General features: G+C 42.0%; 1 protein-coding gene and 1 pseudogene across 13 annotated transcripts in view; one reads left to right on the top strand and one right to left on the bottom strand.

Annotated features, from left to right (window-relative positions):
- Nucleotides 1-15993, top strand: part of LOC139539725 (transcriptional repressor p66-alpha-like) — a 52749-nt gene that overhangs the window by 33123 nt on the left and 3633 nt on the right. For 8 of the 13 annotated variants that reach the window (XM_071342932.1, XM_071342933.1, XM_071342934.1 and 5 more), the window contains 2 exons: nt 14839-14928; nt 15137-15549. In XM_071342932.1, coding sequence (XP_071199033.1) covers nt 14839-14928; nt 15137-15549 — 503 coding nt within the window. Of the gene's footprint in view, nt 88-295; nt 709-1283; nt 1513-2261; nt 4785-14838; nt 14929-15136; nt 15550-15993 lie in introns of those variants that run through there. The other 5 variants (XM_071342925.1, XM_071342930.1, XM_071342928.1 and 2 more) reach the window with 2 other exon arrangements.
- LOC139539728 (testis-specific serine/threonine-protein kinase 6-like) lies at nt 6022-7064 on the bottom strand (annotated as a pseudogene).

Raw genomic sequence — 15993 nt, forward strand, 5'->3', positions numbered from 1 at the left:
TCCTGCCGTCAGCAGCCAACAACGAGTTCATCTACCTGATGGGCCTGGAGGAGGTGGTGCAGAACCTGCTGGACACACTGGGACGGGGTGGGTTTATACTTTTATTCAAAAATATTGATTCCTTGCGTCAGCATAAGGTCTTTATGGTGGTAGTAGTAATCTTAGCTAATCTCTTACAGTGAGTTGTTTGTTGGCTGCCATGGATTCTTCTCATTCTAGCACCTTGCGCTATTTGAAAAGTACTGGCCTAAGGTACATAATACTGACATGTCATTTTTCGGTATTTCACTCTCAGGCAAGAAACAGGGTCAATCAGTGGCCCCGGTGACCCCCATCCCTATGGAGCCGCACACCTGCGCCCAGTGCAAGACGGATTTCACGTCGCGCTGGCGCTCGGAGAAGAGCGGCCCTGTCCTGTGCGACCAGTGCATGTCGTCCAACCTGAAGAAGGCCCTGAAGGCGCAGCACACCAACCGTCTGAAGGCGGCCTTCGTCAAGGCCCTGCAGCAGGAGCAGGAGATAGAGCAGCGGATCCTCCAGCAGGCTGCCTCTCCCGTCTCCAAAATGCCCTCTTCTTCCTCAAGGATGAAGAGTGAGCAGCAGCAGCATTTGCTGGTGTCTCAACAGTACAAGCAGGCGAGAGCCCAGCTCCAGCTCCAGCAGCATAGAGGCACGCCTATGGCCCGCCACCACTCCTCCATCAAGCAGGTCAGCAGTGGGACACAACACAAACGCTACACACCAGTGGTGTAAAAATACTTTCAAGTACCACTTAAGTAGTTTTTTGGGGTATCTGTACTTCACTATTTATAACAACTGTTACTTCACTACATTCCTAAAAAAAAGTATGTACATTTTCCCTTCAACCAAAAAGTACTCGTTACATTTTAAATGCTTAGCAGGAAAATAAAATGTCCTAATTCACACACTTATCAAGAGAACATCAGCGGTCATCCCTACTGCCTCTGGTCACTAAACACACATGCTTAATTTGTAATGATGTTTGAGTGTTGAAGTCTACCCCTGGTTATCCGTAAATAAAAAACAAGAAAATGGCACCATCTGGTTTGCCTAATGTAAGAAATTTGAAATGATTATACTTTTACTTTTGATAATTAAGTATATTTAAAACCAAATACTCTCACGACTAACTCATAAGGAAGGGGAAGCTTGTCTGATGTACATTTTTTGATTCCTGGAAGAAGAAAAAAAACTGGCATACTTTTTGAGTCTATGAACACATTGGTTAATTACTAACGTTCCTGTTTTTTCCCTTCTCTCAGAGCTCTGGTCAGATGTCCCGTAGTGTGCAGCAGGTGGTGGGGTCTCGCAGTGTCACTCACTCGTTCTCCACGTCCTCTCAGCAGCTGCAGAACGCTGTGACCGCAGCCTCGCTGGTCAGCAGGCCAGGTAAGCATGCCATGCGCCCGGCGCAGGGGACAAAGGGCAGCAGCAGCAGTAACCCCTCGGCCAACCCCAACGCCTGGAGGAAGCAGACCACCGGGAACTCAGGTAGATGAATCTCTACAGGACAGAGACAAGCCTGTCCTCACCTCCTTTCTCTCTGCATCTGTTCTCCTCTCCATTCTCTCCCTACCTAGTGACCTGAAATGCATCCTGGTGTCACTAAAGGTTGTGGAAGGTTTGTTTTTACTTCAATGTGGTGACAGTCAGTCTGATATGTAGATTCTCTCTCTCTCTCTCTCTCTCTTTCTTTCTTTCTTTCTTTTTGTTAGTTTTATTTTTTTCCCTTGTCTTTCCTATGTTATTATTCCTTGTGTTAGACTCATTGTAGAATTGTTTCATTCGTCGGGGCCTTCTACAGGTTGAGTGGTAGTCAGCCGAGCAGTTAAAAGCCTTAGGCCAGAAACTGAAAGATCTCTAGTTCAAATCCCAGAGCCGATTAGGTGAAGAACCTGTGCCCTTGAGCAAGGCACTTAATCCTAATTGCTTTTGTAAGTTGCTCTGGCTAAGTGACTAAAATGTAATTGTGTCCTTTTATTCTGCTATGGCTGTATAGCTTGCAGACAGGCTAAATGAGGGTACAGGGTCTGGTTGTGTAGCCTGCAGACAGGCTAACTGAGGGTACAGGGTCTGGTTGTGTAGCCTGCAGACAGGCTAACTGATGGTACAGGGTCTGGCTGTGTAGCCTGCAGACAGGCTAACTCATGGTACAGGGTGTTTGAGATGTCTGCTGTTTGGGCCTAATGAACATGTTCCTGTCCTGTATACTCACTGCTGTGGTTGTTGTCTTCCTTCAGGTGTGACCATGGCCTATGTGAATCCCAGCCTGTCTGTCCACAAGACCACCACCTCAGCCAACCTGGAGCGCCAGAGAGAGTATCTTCTGGACATGATTCCCTCCCGCTCCATCTCCCAGACAGCCAACACATGGAAATAACACCACCACTTATTATCAATCTTAATAATAGTCATTCTCATGATTAACCTAATAATGGAATCCTCTTGGGAAAACAACACCAGATGATCTACTCTGGAGTTATGAAATAAAAACAATACCCACCATCTTTCTCTGATGTCCGGAGTCTTCAGTTCCATTGTGGAGTACTGGTGTTACTGGGTGGGTACAGGGCTCTGAGATACGCTACATCCCATGGGTCAAAGGGGTTGCATGGACTTCATCTCTCTCAAACAGTTTTGGTGCCCCTCTGCCCTGTCCTCCATGGTCAGTTCTGATCTTCACACATTTGCACTAAGAGGGGTGGATGTCCCAGGCCAGTAGTATATTTGGCTCTGCAGGTGACAGGACAGTTAACACCCCCGCCCCCCTCCCTTCTACCTAGAAGAGCCAGGACCAGGTCTCTCTGGCCTCTCTGACTGACTGAGACTAGAGGACCATCCATGGAATATGAAAATGGCTTCAGCTTTGCAAAAACAAAATAATAAAAAAGACTTGGGGGAAAAATCTAAACATCTATACATACAGAATGCCTCTCTTTGATCCGACAGTGGTGCAGAACTGAGAAGAAGCCTACAGTGTGTCTGGTTATTTTGTATGGTTGAATGTTAGATTCATTTTTTTTTTTTTCTGTAAATCATATCCTGTGTCGAGAGATTGTACTATTTTGGAACTGGACTCGTGGAGGTCTGTGTTTGAAAGGTAACATTACTGTTGAGGTGGTTTTACATCTGATAGTTTAGTGTAAACATTTTTTAAAGACTTGTTTTCTAAGCTGAAAAAAACATGAAGTAACTGACTTAATACTGTATGTACAAACACAGAACACATTGTGAGAGGACTATTCTTGAAAATAGTTTTGAAAAAATGTTACCTTCCAAAGAAATTGTTGCACCCAAATGGATCCCTTCTTTCTTCTGTTTTAACCCTCAGCGTTAAAATAAAGACAGGATGTGCTTGTTTTCCTGAAATGCAAGAGGGGGGGAAGGGACGTGATCTTATGAAATCATTTTGCTTTTAGTCATCGGTTGTGGTGCATTACTTTTCTTCTAGGCAAATGTCGTCTCTGGGTGTATTTGTAGGGTCATTAGTTAAGATATTGTTTATGCCCTCAGTTCCAATGGATCTCTACTCTAGATTACATGTGTCCAGCGGTTCCTACACGCCCACTCATTGATCTAAAAGGCTGGACAGCTTTCAGAATGTAGTTATGTGAAGCCCTAGCAACATTATACTTTTAGTATTTTCTTTTACAAAGGTGAGTGTATGAGTTGTCACGTCCCTTAATTAGCTAGCTAGCCCATCTGGTGGAAAAGCCAGCGGTATTTTACTTTTATAGGTGGTGCAGTACAGGGTGAGAAGCTGTTGAAAAATGCACCATGCCTACAAAGCTCCCTCTCAGAAGGAATAAGACGTGTCAGTATATGGTTGCGCTTCTGGTTGGTTGGTTGGTTGGGCGCTTCTGTATCAAAACAACATGGTTCAGAACTACACAACAGTTCAGTGGCCTAGTAGAAATTAATCTGAAAGGAAATGATCAAACAACAATGCAGGTTGTGTCTTGTGCAGCCACATTTATTTTTCAATTTTTTTCCTCCTACAAATGCCCATGCTTTCTCCTGATACGTTTTGATAGCAGTGTGTGTGTCCTTAGACAGTACAGTCTTAATTAATTAATACATTTTCATATGAACCCTGTTGTTTTCTGTAACCTTAAGCTATTTGTCTGATCACCTATTATCATTTTGGTACCTTGTTTTTTCATAGCTGCCCCTAGATCAGATTTCAGATGGATTCATTTGCTTGCAGCTCTAATAACACCACATTCTCCATATAGTGAACTACTTAATAAAGAGCTGTGAGTAAAAGTGTTCAACTATATAGGGTGTCATTTGAGATTTGCCTGTTTGTCAATCTCTTGGAGCCCTGCTCTCAGACACATGATGGCTGATGGTGATTGTCCTGGCCAGTGTTCCAGGAGTTATGGCTAGAACGGCTACAGCTTATTTGTCGAATTGGCCAAAAATGACTTCGTAGCAGGTTAGGGGAATGAGGTTAAGGTTAGGAAAAGGATTAGGGTTAACGAAAATACAAAAACTTTCGATGTCAATTTCACATAAGCTGTATCCATCTAGCAATGACCTGTTCCAGCAGCCATTACTGTGCTGTCCTGAATACTGCCTGCTGCAGTTTGACAACCAACACCATTCCGTTTTACCAGGGGTGCTAGTACTGTTTAGACTACGGGATAGCACCTAACCCTGAAAACCTTTCTTTTTTTTGTTTACAAGAAATGCTTCTATTTGTTTTTTATTTTTTTTCTCTGCTCTGTCAAGTAATAATAATAAAACTAATTTTAACCATTTTTATTCTGGGGTTTGTGTATTGTTATAAAGTGTAATATTGACTTGAATGACTTGCTGACTTTTGAAATGTTCACATTTTTTGTATTGGATTGCACCTTGTAGTTTATAACATGATCAGGCTTATTGGCCTGATCTTTCAAATCCATATGTCACAAGGGATTAAGTATTTATTGCACTCAAATGCATCATCAATTGAAGTTGCCCAAGATTGATCAGATGTTTCGGTCTAAAATTCAAACGATGGGCCTATATGGAAAAAGCCGTAACATTAAAATGACAGTTGTGTTCTCTCAACGCTTCTATTTTGGCAATCCACGTAGGTGCAGCAGCACGGCATGAATTAGAATTCAGCAGAATGTCAATTTCCCATCAAAAGAAAGACTGCATAGGCGTGCGTAAAATATGTTAAATGTGTGCGTAAAATCCTCTGGATGCCCTTAGCGCTCAATTCTGTCAACCACCTTCGGCATAAGTACAGCTGAGATGGAGTTTGGTCAGAGGGAAGTGCGTCTTAATTTCCCCACGCTTCTCTTTGACTAGAGATGATTCTCCCTCTGGCCCCTCTTAACTCCAGTGGTTTGGCGAGCACAGCATTGTACTGCGCCAGTTTAGAGCGGTTGCGTCAGTTGTCTCTTCATGCATCGGTCATGCATCACATGCAAGCAGTGTGTCTTTCCCCCTTGATTGCGTTGACGCTCAGGTCACAGGCCGCGCGCTCTCTTCGGTTCAAGAGAAGATACCTGTGTGTGTCTCTGCTTGACATTTTGAAGCTGAGCGTTTTTAAAGTGAGGAAGATTTGTGCGTGGTTGCATATTTAACTGTCAAATCCTTTTGATTTACAGGTGTAAACGAAGCTTCAGATATTGTTACAATAGTATACGACTCATCTGTTTCAACAGGTCAGTTGGTAGGTTCAGTGAAAAATGTTCGCTCCATGTGTTTCATTACGAATGGAAGAGAAAAGTAGACTATGCAAAGTAGCCAGGCCTACAGTACAACACATTATTGAATGTTTGACTTTTTGGTTGTAGCTTTTTTTTGTCTCCCAACAGTCTACTTATAGCTTTATATTGTTCAAAAGACAAAATAACTTCATGAATACATCTGAATAAATTAGCACATGAATAGACCTACAATATGTCCAGCAGCTAATAGCTATCATTAACCTAAATTAACAAATGAAAGTGGTCGGATTTCCAATTAGGGTACACATGATTTAATCATGCACATCCTTGCCTATTGCAACCAAGACTGCTCTGCTACCTGTTGGATTGTCTGGCGGGAAGAAGGGCTGAACTGCAACAGATAGGCAATGAACAGCTGGCATGGCTCTTCCACGGTTACGTCATCCAGGTAGACCAAGGCCTTGCGCTGAGCGCGAGGGAGTTTGCGGACATTGGAATCGTCGTAAGGCATGCACCCAGTGACCATGACATACAGAATCACACCCAGGCTCCAGACGTCATATTTCTTGGGGTCGTATGGAACTCCAAGCAGTACCTCGGGTGCGGCGTAGGTCGCGGAACCACAGTAAGTGCTGCTCAGCTCAGGATAGCCCATGGCAAACCTCCCAAAACCAAAGTCCGTGATCTTGACTTGGTTGTCCCTAGTCAGCAGTACATTCTCACATTTCATGTCTCGGTGGACGATGTTGTGTTGATGGAGATAGTTCACAGCACTGACAATCTGGGAGAACATGGTTTTGGCTTGGACAATGGGGATGGAATTTACCTCTTAGATTTTTTGGAGAAGGTCCGTTGTTGCCGCTTCCATCACGATGTATAGTCGGCCGTTGCAAACCTCGATGAATTCGTGCACATGTGTAACGGATGTGAAAATGGCTATCTAGTTAGCGGTGGTGCGCGCTAATAGCTTTTCAATCGGTGACGTAACTTGCTCTGAGACCTTGAAGTAGTGGTTCCCCTTGCTCTGCAAGGGCCACGGCTTTTGTGGTGTGATGGGTAACGACGCTTCGTGGGTGTCAGTTGTTGTGTGCAGATGGTCCCTGGTTCGCGCCCGGGGCGAGGGGACGGACTAAAGTTATACTGTTACACATGGACAATATTGTCATGTCTCACTTCCCTCAGAAGCGTCAGCTCCCTGGGTAGAAACTTGTGGACCAATTCGTGAGGAGCCTTTTTGCGGCCCACAATTTTTATGGCGACCTCAGAATTGTGTTTCTGGGAGCTTGCCAGTTTGACTTTGGAGTAGCTTCCCTCGCCGATTGTCACCCCCAATTTGTAGCCCATCCCGCGCAGAACTTTTTCCATGCACATGTTCAAAAAGGTATGTTTGACTTTCTGCTCTTCAAAATGTGTCTGGTTGTTGCCCCTTCGAGTCATGAACGCCGGTGGTCGCACGCTCTTCGACCAATTTGAGGAACAGTTAGGTGTCTCAGGTGGCGGTGACAACTGTGAGATAAAAAACATTGGAGACACATATTGATAAGGTCACGGTCGTGTTTGCGCGTGTATTATGACGACATTATGACAACCATAGACATTAAAACTAGCAAAACCTGAGCGTTTATCGTCAGTGGCATGCTGAGGCTTAAATAATCACATATTACTGAATCTGATCAATAATGAATACATTTTTATCTTATTTTGTCTACTTGGCTGTATGAAATGCAACAATCCCTCTAATTGGATTTTGTTAGCTGTAATGTCTTAATATGACCTCAGGGTGGCAGACCGCACCAAGAATCTCCTTGGCCTCATGCATGTGTCTGTCTCTATTAATACACAGGTACAGCTGTTTGGGGGTCCCTTTTTTACAAGGACTTACTCAATAGAAGGGGAAAAAGGAAGGAGTCTAATCTAAATTTCCCCCAAAATTGGTGTCCACTCCAGATGAGTGTCTTCCCATTGTCCTGTCACTCACCACACTATACAAACTGACCAAAAACAACTGGACTTTAAATTGTTCATAAAATGAGCAGGCTGTTGGCTGACTGTTAGATAGAACTTCATAGAGCAGGCCTGCTGGAATGTAGAACAGGCTAGAATGTCGTGAGCAGCACTGACCTTTCCTGAACAATGAGCTATTGTTTGATATCTCGACCAAGTTAGGAGCCACAGCCCTTGGCTTGGTAGCTATTGGCAATGGTTGTTTTTACTGTACTGTATACACTTCTGCTTATGGAGGTTGTGTGTGTGTGTGTTTGCGTCATAGACTTGCATGCATCATTTGTGTGTGTGTGCAGTTGGGGATTTACCGTAGACATGTTTTATTCACTTTCATGCTTCAAACACATATAACCATGATCCCATCTACTTCAAGTTTCAGGCACAGATTAAACCATCAATATATTAAATGCAATACATTCATCTGGTATTTATGGGATTTTGTGAATGTTGTATTATGCTCAATGCCACCAAAGATGTCAAATTCAAATTTGTCTATATACATTTGTATGCATTTCCAGCCTCCCCCTCTATAAGATGACAGGCATTGTTATTGTGTCTGTGTGATTGTAATCTGCAGAGCTTTGAGGCATTCCCCACTCTCCACAGTTTCTCCACAGAGGGTTTGTTGGTTTTGCCACTGAGGGGGGCAGTACTTTCTGTCTGAGCTTCTACGACTCACCGCAGGCTGGGCCAATCAGCTGGCTACGTCCATATCTCCCTGCGTCTTAATTGGCTGTCTCTCTCAGAGAAGGGCTGCTGATACAAACATGAGAGAGAGCGTTCTGAGTGGGAAATAGCAGACAGAGACCAAGAGTGTATTCTGTAAAGCAGTGCAGCTCATTCTACCCTTCTTCTGCGTCTGTACTGAATCCTCCCAGGCTGACAAAAGATGAACCACAGCTCGACTGAACCGGCGGAGACCATCGAGCTACTGCGGTATCTCAGGTAGGCACTTAGCAGAATTAGGGAAACACAGCTATTCCTGCTCTCAATTTACAAAAAATATCCAATGCCGGCTGGCAGTAGCCTACATCTTTTATTATGGATTGTGAACTCTGTTTTACACATCCTGCTTTGTAAATGTGAACTGACCTTTTGATAGCTGATGGCGTATGAGCTTTTATGCATGTTTTTATATTGTAGACATAAAGTTGGGTGTGTGATGTAGGTTTTCATCCAGAGAGGTGGTTCTCTGTGTAGAGACAAGTGTCCAGAGCAGTCCCCCCTGTGGCTGCCGACTGCTTTCATTACTGTACTTTTATGCAGCAGTTAACAAAACCTGTCGCACCAACTCATGTTTCTCTCGCAGCCCTGAGAGAGAGAGAGAGAGAAGCACAGAAAGAGAGACTGTTTGAAAAAGAACAAAGGGGACTCATATCAAGGCGGTTTGAACACAGTTGCAGCCGAGAGTACTTTTCAGTGACAATATATTTGTGTCGTTAGACAATTTGAAGATTATTTCTCTCTGATATGAAAGATAAGATCCTTATGCTTCCAAAACTGTTCCGCAAGTGATGCGTGTTAATGTTCAGACCAAGCACAGAAGACACCTTCGTCCAATGACTCTTATGTGTAATGTACTGGAACTGTCATGATCAAGGGCTAAGGTGATACCTGCTAGGGCTTGATTCTGCTGCCTGCATGTCAGGTACTGATTTGGAGCAGGATGTGAATCACTTGCCGGAGATCCCCTGTCTGTCTAAGACAGAAGACTAAGTTCTAGGCTGATTGTAATACACTGTGTTGATATGAAAGATGATGATGGACTCTATAATGTACATTATTTATAAATGTATGGAGTTTTTTAAATATATATATATATAATATCAAACCATAACTCTGAATACCATTTGCATACATTGATCTAAGAGTATTGCTTTTAGTACTTTGATTAGATATTGGCAGAGACTACAGACAAAACATACATCTGCCCTAGAAAATCTAACTGTTCCTGCTGCGTGTATTCTAGGCAGTTCCAACCTCTCTCCACCTGTCTTCCTTAGCGGGATCAAGATGCCTGAATGAATTATAATTACTGTTCCTGTGATTGAATCAGCTAGTCATGTTTAATTTAGTGTTGGTATGCTAACCATGTCCCTGCTGCCGTCCTAAAGTATAATTTCATCACTTGTAAATCAGGGTTGCATGTTAGCTAATCAGTCCATTACATGGCTCTTGAGTGGTGTAGCGGTCTAAGGCACTGCATCTCAGTGCAAGAGGCGTCACTATAGTACCTGGTTCGAATTCAGGCTGTATCACATCCGGCCGTGATTGGGAGTCCCATAGGACGGCGCACAATTGGCCCAGCGTCGTCGGGGTTTGGCCGGAGTAGGCCGTCATTGTAAATAAGAATTTGTTCTTAACTGACTTGCCTAGTTAAATAAAGGTTAAATAAAGGTTAAATAAAATAAAAAATAACAGCATGACATGGTACCTGGAGGTGGGCACCTCAGAGCAAGTTACACTCATCCACATGTCCACATAGTCCAATACAAAAAAGAAATACATTTCAATATATTTCACTTAAAATGCCTTAAATGTATTCCAGAGATATTACATGTATTCCAGAGATGCATGTACATACATGTGCATCTTTGCTCAAATGCATGTAATGCATGACAATTCCAGAAATGCATGGCTATGACATCTGGTCTACAGGGTGGCCAAGGTATTTCCTAATTCGGCATATGACATAGTTTGCCCCTTCAGAGGATTCTTAAATTAGTCTTTACGTATTGCCCAGTAGCTAGGTTTCCATCCAATTGGCGATTAAATTTGATGCGAATATTCCAAAATCTGCATAAACAAAATAGTCGCATTTTCCCACCAGTGGTGTCTCCACCAAACTGACCTGTGCGTGATGAAGTAGTGCACACAAAATGTAGTTTTTCACTTACGCTTTCATGTACAGAATAAAAATCAAAAATGTTCCATCGCATTTTCAGCTCTACCGATAGTTTTGTCACAAAAACGTTTGTATTAAATAGCAAATGTGCCTACTCTGGTCTTGGTACGTGCGCTCTGGCCAACAGTTTCCAGATACAGTGTGGGTATGCTAGTCTATATGATGAGATTATTATGGATAAGAGCGAGAATTTTATTTGTCAAACATCGATCATCATGTCACAAGAATAAGACCATCGATATTTATTGGAAAGGAGCATCAAGATCATCGTGCACTTTCACCACCCTGTGAAGTTGATCATAATTTATGTCATCTGTAGCCTAATAAACTGCATGGTTTCTCAAATCGTAGTGGGAGGACCACACAACATATAATCGCGTGAGTTTATTTCGATATGATGGTTATTATATCAATATTTGCGCATAAAGCCGTTTCTCGCATAATACATTTTACAGACAAAAAAGATCCCACCATGTCGAACGAACAAATTATGTCGTCATTTATAAAATTGTACCAAAACTTCCCGTTTCTATCACAGCTATCGTGACAGTAAAACATATATAATGGTATGACTTTACTCTCATGAAAACTGTGGATGGAAACATGGTTAGTGGAGATTATTTAAATTGTTATGGTGAGTAAAAAAACATAGTTTTGTTAAACTTCATAAAACAGTTGCCATCTCAAGAGGTTACATAAAAAAAGGACTTTAGGAAGTGCCTGTCTTCAGTTTAATTAAATTATGAAAAAATCTAGTGCCCAAGATGTGAAAGACATGGATCCACTACATGACTAATAATGTATCATGTTTGGAGTAATTTGTGTAGTCATTTAAATGCATTTGAATGCATTGTAGTGCTTTTGGTATGTGTCAAGTACAATAAAAATAAATGTTGACAAAATATGTTGTAGCTGTGTAAGCCTATTAGAGGATCTGGAGGCGTGGCTTGTAGGAGGCCTTGTATACGCTCTCTTTGGGTTAAACACATGCGAGTGTCATGCCAGTTTAATTGTTATGTTGTACACTGTTACTAAAGGTTGCGCTTTTACACGCCATTGTCCATTGTTAAGGCTGTCACCATTTCGCCCACCTACCTAATACCACCCCTTTTTTACCCTGTATTATAAAAGCCCTTTCCATAGAATCTTCCCCCCTTTAGAAATCAAATTGTATTTGTCACATGCGCTGAATACAACAGGTGTAGTAGACCTTACCGTGAAATGCTTACTTACAAGCCCTTAACCAACAATGCCATTTTTAAGAAAACCATCTGAAACTCATAGCTTCCTGCCCTTTATTTCTTTATTCCCAGATTGCTTAATGTTTCCATGTACAGCACCAGTCCAAAGTTTGAACACACCTGCTCATTCATTGTTAATTGTACTATTTTCTACATTGTAGAATAATAGTGAAGACATCAAAACTATGAAATAACACATATGGAATCATGTAGTAACCAAAAAAAAGCGTTAAACAAATCAAAATATATTTTAGATTTTAGATTCTTCAAAGTAGCCACCCTTTGCCTTGATGACATCTTTGCACACTCTTGGTATTCTCTCCACAAGCTTCATCAGGTAGTCACCTGGATTGCATTTAAATTAACAAGTGTGCCTTGTTAGAAGTTAATTTGTGGAATTGATTTTCTTCTTAATGCGTTTGAGCCAATCAGTTGTGTTGTGACAAGGTAGGGTGTATACAGAAGATAGCCCTATTTGGTAAAAGACCAAGTCCATATTATGGCAAGAACAGCTCAAATAAGCAAAGAGAAACGACAGTCCATTACTTTAAGACATGAAGGTCAGTCAATCTGGACATTTTTTCAAGTGCAGTCACAAAAACCATCAAGCGCTATGATGAAACTGGCTCTCGTGAGGACCGCCACAGGAAAGGAAGACCCAGAGTTACCTCTGCTGCAGAGGATAAGTTCATTAGAGTTAACTGCACCTCAGATTGCAGCCCAAATAAATGCTTCACAGAGTTCAAGTAACAGACACATCTCAACATTAACTGTTCAGATGAGACTGTGTGAATCAGGCCATCATGGTTGAATTGCTGCAAAGAAACCACTACTAAAGGACACCAATAATAAGAAGAGTCTTGCTTGGGCCAAGAAACACGAGCAATGGACATTAGACCAGTGGAAATCTGTCCTTTGGTCTGATGAGTCCAAATTTGAGATTTTTGGTTCTAACAGCCGTGTCTTTTCGAGACGCAGAGTAGGTGAACAGAATGATCTCTGCATGTGTCGTTCCCACCGTGAAGCATGGAGGAAGAGGTGTGATGGTTTGGGGGTGCTTTGCTGGTGACACTGTCTGTGATTTATTTAGAATTCAAGGCACACTTAACCAGCATGGCTACAGCAGCATTCTGCAGCAATACTCCATCCCATCTGGTTTGTGCTTAGTGGGACTATCATTTGTTTTTCAACAGGACAAATAGCCAACACACCTCCAGGCTGTGTAAGGGCTATTTGACCAAGAAGTAGAGTGATGGAGTGCTGCATCAGATGACCTGTTGGAAAAACATTCCAGGTGAAGCTGGTTGAGAGAATGCCAAGAGCGTGCAAAGCTGTCAAGGCAAAGGGTGCCTACTTTACACTTATTTGGTGTTACACAAATTATTCCATATGTGTTATTTCATAGTTTTGATGTCTTCGCTATTATTCTACAATGTAGAAAATAGTCAAAATAAAGAAAAACCCTAGGATGAGTAGGTGTGTCCAAACCTTTGGCTGGTACTGTAGGTCTATGTCTGACTGATCGAAAGTAACTTCTCCCACATCAATGACTGTTAGTTAATGCCTTGTTGTATGACTGCCTGAATGTATGTAAATGTTTCTGCCTTGAAAAGTAAAATCAAATAATATAGATTTCATTACGGTATGATTGGTAATTTTTTAAATATTTGCCATACATTTGAATGTAAACACATATTTCTTACAAATACAATCAAAAGTAACATTACCAAATACATTTAAAAAATACACTACCGTTAAAAAGTTTGGGGTCACTTAGAATTGTTCTTGTTTTTGAAAGAAAAGCACATTTTTGATCAAATTGATCAGAAATACAGTGTAGACATTGTTATTGTTGTAAATTACTATTGTAGCTGGAAATGGCTGATTTTTAATGGAATATCTACAAAGGCTTACACCAGTCTCAACATCAGCAATGAAGAGGCGACTCCGGGATGTTGGCCTTCTAGGCAGAGTTGCAAAGAAAAAGCCATTTCTCAGACTGGCCAATAAAAAGAAAAGATTAAGATGGGCAAAAGAACACAGACACTTGACAGAGGAACTCTGCCTAGAAGGCCAGCATCCCGGAGTCACCTCTTCACTGTTGACATTGAGACTGGTGTTTTGCGGGTACTATTTAATGAAGCTGCCAGTTGAGGACTTGTGAGGCGTCTGTTTCTCAAACTAGAGACACTAATGTACTTGTCCTCTTGCTCAGTTGTGCACCGGGGCCTCCCACTCTTTCTATTCTGGTTAGAGCCAGTTTGCGCTTTCTGTGAAGGGAGTAAGTAGTACACAGCGTTGTACGAGATCTTCAGTTTTTTGGCAATTTCTCACATGGAATAGCATTCATTTCTATGAACAAGAATAGACTGACGAGTTTCAGAAGAAAGTCCTTTGTTTCTGGCCATTTTGAACCTGTAATCAAACCCACAAATGCTGATGCTCCAGATACTCAACTAGTCTAAAGAAGGCCAGTTTTATTGCTTCTTTAATCAGGACAACATCATTGCTAACATAAATGCAAAAGGGTTTTCTAATGATCAATTAACCTTTTAAAATGATAAACTTTGGATTAACAACGTGCCATTGGAACACAGGAGTGATGGTTGCTGATAATGGGCCTCTGTAAGCCTATGTAGATATTCCATAAAGAATCAGCCGTTTCCAGCTACAATAGTCATTTACAACATTAACAATGTGTACCCTGTATTTCTGATCAATTTGATGTTATTTTAATGGACAAAAAGTGTGCTTTCAAAAATAAGGACTTTTCTAAGTGACCCCAAACTTTTGAACGGTAGTGTATATTTACAAAATATATCGATAAATACATGTGAAAATATATTTTTACGGTATGATATTTGTGCGTCTAACTTTCTCACTCATTATTCGCAATCCATTCAGGACTGCCCATTACTAATGGTAGCGTTCACATTAATGTAGACCTGTTTAGAAACATATTGTAATCTTATTTACAATAAAAGTGACTCCAAAAGTGACTTCCTGCCGTCAGCAGCCAACAACGAGTTCATCTACCTGATGGGCCTGGAGGAGGTGGTGCAGAACCTGCTGGACACACTGGGACGGGGTGGGTTTATACTTTTATTCAAAAATATTGATTCCTTGCGTCAGCATAAGGTCTTTATGGTGGTAGTAGTAATCTTAGCTAATCTCTTACAGTGAGTTGTTTGTTGGCTGCCATGGATTCTTCTCATTCTAGCACCTTGCGCTATTTGAAAAGTACTGGCCTAAGGTACATAATACTGACATGTCATTTTTCGGTATTTCACTCTCAGGCAAGAAACAGGGTCAATCAGTGGCCCCGGTGACCCCCATCCCTATGGAGCCGCACACCTGCGCCCAGTGCAAGACGGATTTCACGTCGCGCTGGCGCTCGGAGAAGAGCGGCCCTGTCCTGTGCGACCAGTGCATGTCGTCCAACCTGAAGAAGGCCCTGAAGGCGCAGCACACCAACCGTCTGAAGGCGGCCTTCGTCAAGGCCCTGCAGCAGGAGCAGGAGATAGAGCAGCGGATCCTCCAGCAGGCTGCCTCTCCCGTCTCCAAAATGCCCTCTTCTTCCTCAAGGATGAAGAGTGAGCAGCAGCAGCATTTGCTGGTGTCTCAACAGTACAAGCAGGCGAGAGCCCAGCTCCAGCTCCAGCAGCATAGAGGCACGCCTATGGCCCGCCACCACTCCTCCATCAAGCAGGTCAGCAGTGGGACACAACACAAACGCTACACACCAGTGGTGTAAAAATACTTTCAAGTACCACTTAAGTAGTTTTTTGGGGTATCTGTACTTCACTATTTATAACAACTGTTACTTCACTACATTCCTAAAAAAAAGTATGTACATTTTCCCTTCAACCAAAAAGTACTCGTTACATTTTAAATGCTTAGCAGGAAAATAAAATGTCCTAATTCACACACTTATCAAGAGAACATCAGCGGTCATCCCTACTGCCTCTGGTCACTAAACACACATGCTTAATTTGTAATGATGTTTGAGTGTTGAAGTCTACCCCTGGTTATCCGTAAATAAAAAACAAGAAAATGGCACCATCTGGTTTGCCTAATGTAAGAAATTTGAAATGATTATACTTTTACTTTTGATAATTAAGTATATTTAAAACCAAATACTCTCACGACTAAC

The sequence above is a fragment of the Salvelinus alpinus genome, chromosome 15, assembly GCF_045679555.1.
Source record: "Salvelinus alpinus chromosome 15, SLU_Salpinus.1, whole genome shotgun sequence".
Taxonomy (NCBI): Eukaryota; Metazoa; Chordata; class Actinopteri; order Salmoniformes; family Salmonidae; genus Salvelinus; species Salvelinus alpinus.